This window comes from Paramacrobiotus metropolitanus, unplaced genomic scaffold, assembly GCF_019649055.1.
Source record: "Paramacrobiotus metropolitanus isolate TYO unplaced genomic scaffold, Prichtersi_v1.0 Parri_scaffold0000016, whole genome shotgun sequence".
Taxonomy (NCBI): Eukaryota; Metazoa; Tardigrada; class Eutardigrada; order Parachela; family Macrobiotidae; genus Paramacrobiotus; species Paramacrobiotus metropolitanus.
This window is the reverse complement of record NW_026570236.1, coordinates 933,036-941,023: the sequence shown is the minus strand read 5'-3', so window position 1 is coordinate 941,023 and position 7,988 is coordinate 933,036. Positions and strand designations below refer to the sequence as shown.

General features: G+C 44.7%; 1 protein-coding gene across 1 annotated transcript; it reads right to left on the bottom strand.

Annotated features, from left to right (window-relative positions):
- Positions 1 to 1,516: 1,516 nt before the first annotated feature.
- Positions 1,517 to 7,604, bottom strand: LOC129585300 (uncharacterized). Its single transcript, XM_055477936.1, has 9 exons — positions 7,227 to 7,604; positions 7,096 to 7,167; positions 5,615 to 7,026; positions 4,425 to 5,082; positions 4,039 to 4,317; positions 2,875 to 3,908; positions 2,000 to 2,783; positions 1,657 to 1,739; positions 1,517 to 1,588 (listed from the first exon to the last, which is right to left on the bottom strand). The coding sequence occupies exons 4-6, from the start codon at positions 4,837 to 4,839 to the stop codon at positions 3,091 to 3,093; spliced, it is 1,512 nt and encodes a 503-aa protein (XP_055333911.1). The 5' UTR covers positions 4,840 to 5,082; positions 5,615 to 7,026; positions 7,096 to 7,167; positions 7,227 to 7,604; the 3' UTR covers positions 1,517 to 1,588; positions 1,657 to 1,739; positions 2,000 to 2,783; positions 2,875 to 3,090.
- Positions 7,605 to 7,988: the final 384 nt, after the last annotated feature.

The following is a 7,988-nucleotide window of genomic DNA, read 5'->3' as shown; positions in this document are numbered from 1 at the left end:
GAATAAAAGGTTTGACATGTTGCATAAGAAACTAGCAAGTAACAACATAATGCCATCGTAGAAAAAGTTTGCCCGCTTGCAGAGATTCCAGTATTGCAAGCAGTCTGATAAGACAATGCACTTATATAATGCGCTGTCTGGGATTATTGAATGGTGCCTGCCTATCATAATGGGCAGGAGAAACGGTCAACTGAATTTTTGAAGCTACTCTATTACACCATCTCCTCAACTCCATTTAGTTACAGGCAACGCTAATTATATTTTTGTCCTTTAACATCGACAAGTTGCAGATAGAGCGGCAGACAGAAGAAGACTGACTACAGTGGTAGACTTTGGTACGACGTTACAGCATGACAGCGTGAGGTGTACTGTAAGCCGTTCACTACGCTGAGTCCTGTGCTTTAAAAAAATACAATCTGTATTGCAATTCAGTCCCTACCCAGGCGCGGAGGTCCTGGAATTACTGCCAGAACACTATTCTTCTAGTTGCGTGAAAGAACAGGACAGTGATATAACAGGACAGTAACATAGAACTTTGACTTGATTCTAAAGTTGCCGTTGTTTTCTGTGTTGTTGAAATGATTCTAGAATAATCCACATTCTTTTCTCTACAAAACGAATGTACCTAGGTCCTTGTAGCTTAAACTTGATAAAACCCCGTTTGTGGGTTTTCGTGTTGCCCATCTCGAACATGCTGTGCAAGTGTGCATCATTCTATGGAATTTAACGTAGGCTGCAACAGTTCGTGTATGACGAGCCGTTCGTGCAAAAAGGTGTTATGTATGTTATGTTACTTGTGTAAGTTATGTTATGCTTGTTATGATGGTCATGTTACTTGTGTTACGCTTGTTATGTATGTTATCTTACTTATGTTGCGTTTGTTATGAATGTTGCTGTTGCGCATACGTACTATTTTCCCCAAAAGTAAAGCTATACGCGATGCGGCTGCTGTACTGCCGGGTGGCCCAAGAAATTGGCGGTCTAATTCACTATACGGTCTGGCGTGTACTAGATGCCCAATGCTGATAACGATACCAGGGGTTTCTGCAGTCAAAGACGCCAGCGCTAAAATTTAGCGCTCGCTTTTTTGGGCTGTTGTTGCGGCGGACCAAGTTGGTATTGCTTTCAGAACATGTATTACTAGTTTACAACAATATGCAGTGTGCCCTCCACTAATGGATTCACGTGAATAAAATGCCGAAGAGTCGAATTTTGCCACTTTATTTATGTGCATATAAAATTTAACAACCGTTACATTTCATTCTGGAAAGTAGTAAAGTTAGATTTGCAGCAATTCTCTACCTTTAAGAAAAAGCACCTTGCAAGTGAAAATGTCGTAAAAAAAAAATTCTATGACTGAATCCTTCTCCACGTAGACGCTTCAGATCATCTTCAGGAATGTCATATTTAGGTCTTCCGCCGGTGTTAGTTTTTTGTAATCTTACTGGCAAAACCGGAGATTTAAGGCAAATCTGCTAATAGTAATAGGACGTTTCCTCGCTGAATGGCAATTTCGCTCTGAATGATATCAATCTGCGATACATCTGTGGTGCTGACGTTAACAAAGACTGCATCCGTTAGCCTGCAACTGTAGTTGTTCTTAACACCTGGATACAAATTCGCGATTCTTTACTTTGGGATTTCGACAAAAGGTACCTTTGTAAACCATCAATCTGGAAAAGTGGATCTTCAAGCCTATCTTCGTCTGGCTGATTACTATAGATTATGTTAACGGCGCTCTGCAAAGAAGCAACCGCATATTCCATGAATCCGTTCAGAGAAGCCGACTCCGTTATAGTAAACTCGAAAAAAACAACGCGTATATAACGTGGAGAGTTTTATTTAGAATACTAGCTGACCCCGCGCAAACTGCGCTAATGTAACGGAATTTATTGTTACAGTATCATCGTATTGAAACAGCTATCAAACCACCGACTACTGCCTACTAACAGTTACCGCAGTACGAACTATTAACAGCAGATTCATAGTTTTCGCTTACAAAACTTCAGAAAACACTATATTGCGCGTATAGGTTCCAGATCTGCCGGGAATTCGTCCTGGAACAACTTTAACTCTAATAGCAGAAAAGCAAGAAACCCTGGAAAATGCCACGTAAAGTTGTCCGTGAGAAAATACCGGTTCTGGTAAATACAGCCCTAGGCGTTTCAGTGTCTGTCCCTGCGATTTGTTAATCGTCATGGCAAATGCAACGCGAATAGGAAATTGTTTCCGCTTAATACTGAACGGCATTGTAGGATCGGACGTTGTTATGACAATGCGAGGTAAAAGGACGCGCTGTCCTAAGCATTCTCCTGTCAATACTTCCACATCCAGGTGATTGTCATGTACAAACCGAACAACCATTCTGGTTCCGTTAACCAATTCCGATTTCCCATTGAAGTTCCGCATTAACAAAACTACCGTGCCCGGCTTAAGAAAAAGCCCATGAGGTGGCAATCCAGCAGGCGTCAAGCTGTGAATGTACTAAATGGGATAATCTGCAAAATCGTCGTCATTTCCAGCTTCCACTGAGTCAACACTGAAATACGATCGGCCGTTTCCAGGCAGTAAGTGCTTTACAACGTAGTCATTAATCTCCGCGCAATGGTCGTTTTTTGGGGCCAAAATGGCGGTGTCAGCCAGGGCTATAACATTCAAAGGGTCAATGGTCTGCCCGTAAACTTCCTTTACTAAATCAACAGCTGAACCTTCAAACACACAGTCGGTCGGAACTTCAATTAGGTCTCCCGTTAAATCTGGGACAGTTTGAAGTCTGCCATCTCCTGAAAAGTAATCAAAGGTAATGTAATTTTGTTGATCACCTGTCAGCTTTGAATATAAGGCACAAATGGCTGATAGTACATTACCACTTACCCAACTCAAGGAGCCATTTGCTGAAAACCTGCTGTTCTGGCCCGGTTCGCATATTAGTTGTCAATCGTCTGACAGTGATGAAAGGCCAAAGAGAACTTCTCTTGATACTTTCTTCGACTATTTTCGTTCGCGATCCGTGCCGTACCACTGGGAGCACTTGCCGAAAATCTCCTCCAAAAACAATAGTTTTACCCCCAAATGGCTGATCGTTTCTCGTTAGGTCGCGCAGAAGCCGATCAAGCGTCGAAAGAGCATTTTGGGTGCCATGGGTGCTTCGTCCCATATTATCAAAGCAGCATCGGTCAGTCGGCGGGCCTCCGGAGAGGCGGGTTTGATGCTGGAAACCGAAGTCTCATCCAGATTCAGCGGAAACTTAAACGCCGAGTGACAGGTACGTCCGCCTTTAAGTAGAGTTGCTGCTATTCCCGTCCAGGCTACCGCAATAACTTCTTTCCCACGCCCTCGTAACGTGTGCGAAAGGTATCGGTATACATAAGTTTTACCTGTACCACCAGGCCCATCCAGGAACCATTGCCTTGCGCCCGCCCCCGTATCTATAGCGTAAAGCACTTCACACACAAATGCGCGCTGTTCTGGATTTAAAGTTGTTTCCAATCGCATTGCTTCCGCTGTTTCTTCTTCAAGGTTATATTGGGCAGTCGGAATATCTGTCGGGCACGTGGGCTGTGGAAATCCTAGCTGTTTGCAGCTAAGTCCGTGCTGCGTCAGAACGCACTCGATATCCCACAGCGCCCTGTTGCTACTCTCTTGCTCCGGATATGTACGGCGATAGTCTTCTGTTAAACTATCTTTGTGCAAGTCAAACAGGGCGACAGGATCACCAGGTACACAAAATGCGCAAATGTATGCAAACATCTCTCGAAGTCCCTTCGGCATGCTAGACAAACTGGCTTCCGCTAAGCTTGCATTCCATTCTGAATCGTCGTCCAACAACTTCAGCGCTTTGGCAGCTTCGTGAAAGCTGGCACACTGAATTCCGTTAACGGTTCGTAGGGATTCAAAAGAAGTGGCTCCTAAAGGCAAATCATGGTTTAATTAATGTGCACACATAATTTTCACAGCTGTACAGAAAATTATATGTACCGTGCATAATGAAATACCTAAACATGTGGGTAAAATCAATAACAGCGGCATTTTAGTGACCTTTTATATGAAGTAGGAGCAAGCGTAGAAAAAATCTCTCGCGATCCGAAGGCCACACGGCGTACATCCGTCCGATTACTGATTCTCCTCCTCGCTTGCGTTTCTGCCACTTCTTCGCGCTCTTGAGCCAAACAAACGGTATAGTAAAACTCCCGGTAAACGGGATATCGGTATAGTAAAACTTCCTTGCAGATGGTTCATCACTGTTGAGTTGGAAGTAAGCTGTGAGCTTCGTGTGGGAGATTGCCGCTCTTGCCGCTGCGGTTACCTCATTTCCTTCTGCAAACATCACATTCTGCATGTCCGGTAAATGTACTGCTAATCGTTCAATGATTCAATCGTATGAGACTGCCGGTGCATTTCATTTTCATTCAATCGCCACATACTTTCAGGAGCGCTAACGTAGCGGGCATTTAAAAACGTATCGATTTCGTTCCAGTTGAGCGTATCGTTGTTGCCACTCTGGTAATGCTGGGTGATTTGGACGTTGGCACAATCGTACCCTTTATACACGTACTTGAATAAGTAATTTACCGATTTAACCGTAGTGCATACTTCAACATTGATGTGAGCGTTAAACTTGCTGGACAACCACTTATTATATGGCACAGTCCACTGGTTACTGACTGGAATTCCGTTAATGACTATATTTCTGCCATCGTCTCTTCGCTGGTATACAGGGTACCCGCTCTTGTTTTCTTTCGTAACAGAAGAGAAATCTTTGGGGAATCCTTTAGTGCATTTGCCATTCTGCATGCAAGGTGACTGGGGATTGATAGTCCCAAATGGCCCATGCACCATTGTCGAACTCACCGCTGCAAACAAACGCGAGAATGCTTCAGAGTCCGGAATTTCAGCGCATACTATCCTGTCAATGTCGTCCAATTCACGAATTTAGATTCCGCCGCTAAAATTAACAGGGTGTGCGCATGTGGTAGGCCTCGCTTTTGGAATTCAATTACGTAAACGTAAGCCGTGACAGTTCCAAATACGGATTTCTTGAAAATGTCATTCATGAGCACGTCCAGTTTCAACTTGAAAACCCTGCAAACGAAAAGCCTGTTGTGTACTGTACGCGTGCTTGGCTGCTATATATGACGGAACAAAGTTAACATATACTGTACATTTTAATTACTTATACTTATAGTGCCATTAATTTAGTGTCACGGTAGTAAGTGATCGCGTCTGCGTTACATTTCGGCCGCACAGAATTACTTCGGTTAACGCTCACCGCGGCAATTTCAGCTCTTTAAACTATTGTTAGGTTTTTTAATATTTGTATACTCATTTATGTTGAAGTGAGCGTACCGAAATGTAGTGCGGCGCCAATTAATGGCGCTCGACGTGTATTCCGACCGAAATGAGAACGGCCGAAGTGATCGATAGCCGTTGCTTACTGTCGGCACGTCGGGTCCACTACCATGCCTACCTAGCTTCACGCAGATAACTACAGGGCGGTTGTCTAACGGTGCAGACAGTCTGAGGTCAAGCAGGACTTGGGAAAGACTGCCTGTATACAACGGTCGACACCTATAGACGCCTAGCCTGTAAACGTTCACAAAGCGTCCCTTCTTACCGCGCAATCAGGTCCGGGCGGAATTCTGCTTTTTCGTTGTTGCGGAGGTTACCCGTGATTTCCGGCCATCTGGGATTGCACGTAAAAGTAACGAAAAGGTCAGGCTTTCCGTAACGTCGAACTATGGACATAGCGTCCTGGTAATTTTGCTGCATATTTCGTGGACTACCGATAAACGATGATGGTAAAATAACAATTTTGCCAGCAGCAGCATCATTATCAGCGGCAACGCTGTTAACATGATCCAACAGACCGGCATACGACTCGGCACGCAGATGCTTCTGGTTCTGACGTATGAACTGCAAGCGGTTTGCTTCCACTCTGACATAAACATCAACAATATACTGCAGAAATAGCTTGCCAGACGCGTGCAATACGCTGAATCCAGAACGTATAGCCAAGCGATAAGAATAAAACTGCAACTGCGTTACGCGCGTCCGCTGCGTTGTCCTGTGCAGCGGGTCGTGCACCAAATCCGGATGCCAACCAAACTCTCCGCGAGGAAATAGTAGGGGATACACCAAAGGGTCACAATGAGGGCTCAGGGGGGAAATCCGAGAGGGGTGTGCCTGTTTGACGTATACCACAATATCCCGCTCAGCAGGTGGTTCGCCGTCTGGAGACACAAACACCGCTGCAATTTCACCAGTCCGTGGATCGTTATATCTTCGGGGATCGGCACCATTTGCTTTCAGAAACACCAGAGAAATATCACGCATTTCGGCAGGTAACATTTCACTATCCTTATACACATCGCTCATATGGCGAAACAGATGCGCGTATGGATTATTAACAGCCAGTATTCTTTGGATCTCAGCCATAATCAGAGGGTTACACTTCTTGTTTTCGCTGCGGTTTAAAGGCTGATTAAGAGCCTCCTCAGAATCAATGAAACAAAGGCTCGCGTACTTCGTGGAGGCTCCTGCGGTTAGCTGTGCTGCGCCAACAAAATGATGAACCTGGCCGTGTATCCGAAAAGAATAAGGACCGTGCCCGGGCGGCGGGGGGAGCTTTGCTCCAAAGGAAGAAATGCATTTGCACAATTGAATTTTCTGATATTGTCTCGGTAGTTTTTCGACTCTGCGTTCGTGCCCGTTAACAGCTGAATAATCTCGTTGGGGATAGATAATCCAGGCAAACAAACTTTCCCTTTGTGACAGCACTTGGAATTCTTTCCCGCAGGGAAGTTCAAGGCTTCACAAAACGAACACAACTTATCCATAGGACCAAGGGAGTGTGTTGGCACGACCGACTCGTCCGTAAAACTCCTAGCAGCCATTATTGACGAAGATTGACGGCGAACAGTAACTCGAACCTCGCGTTCTACATCAGCATCACCTTCAGAATGAAGGAACGGCAGACCATCGTTAGCGGGCACAACGTCAATGGGCTCCGCAACAACGCAAGGTAAACTACAATTTTTCCAACGCCACAATCGGTCAGAGACTCGCTTGCAACGCCAAACAAAAAGGATAACTTACCTGACAGCGTTTTCTGCAGCGCTCTCCAGTGATCCGAGAGGAGTGTTTGGTACACACTCAACAGCTCTGCGTCTGCCATAAAATCATGATGACTTCATGAAAACCTTGAAATCAAATAATGGTAATTCTACCTGGCATTTCGCTGCCTGTCAGCTTGCTGGCGCTGAATCCGCTGCGCAGAGGTCTCCGTAGCAGTTGCGCGCTTTCTGTTGCGTGACTCTTTACGCCCAGTTAAAGTACTACGTCGTGGCATTATCAAAACGTTTATTTAATTTCCATTACACATTCGAAGATGGAAGCGCTTATAAATTTAAACTTGCAAAATGTTAGTCCGCCAAGTCAGATAATGCACCAGACAATGCTGGGAATCATTACTGCACACTCTAACTCACACATTCGTCTGCGGGTGGCCAACCACTTCGAAAATACAGAATGTGGCAGCTACGGGCTTCAAGCAGGACCGATTCATTTTAGCATTTCTAAATTTGACGGTTATTCATTTTTTTACGTCCAACGTTTTCCCAAACTTAACTTATCCATAAATTCGAGTGAAGGCTATCGAGCGACATTCGAGCATAAAACCTTGTTTGAAGCGTTGTAGACCCAGTCTTAGCAAAGCCATACGCAAACTCTGCGAGGCGACAGTTAGAGCGTTAACAGGTTTTTGACGTTCCCGTAGGTTTTGCATGTTAGGTTTTTGGATTTTATCTCGAAATTTGTTTTCGTTTTCGCAAATTTGACTTTTGTGGGCTCATCTACATACTTTGCGCAATCGAATGCTATACGGACATCTACGTTTTGCTTTCTGTGTCGTTCAGAAAAGGGAGACAGACACGAATTTTGTGTACCTTCTTATTCTTTTATTATAAAGGATGGGACATGGAAAACGTTGC

Bases quoted from the DNA above. Each gene is read 5' to 3' on its own strand.
- LOC129585300 (XM_055477936.1), bottom strand. From the start codon at position 4,839: ATGGTGCATGGGCCATTTGGGACTATCAATCCCCAGTCACCTTGCATG. The intron at 4,318-4,424 runs GTATGTGGCGAT...TGATGTTTGCAG, and splicing joins CTACGTTAGCGCTCCTGAAA to AAGGAAATGAGGTAACCGCA. The intron at 3,909-4,038 runs GTCACTAAAATG...ATTTGCCTTTAG, and splicing joins GCTCCTACTTCATATAAAAG to GAGCCACTTCTTTTGAATCC.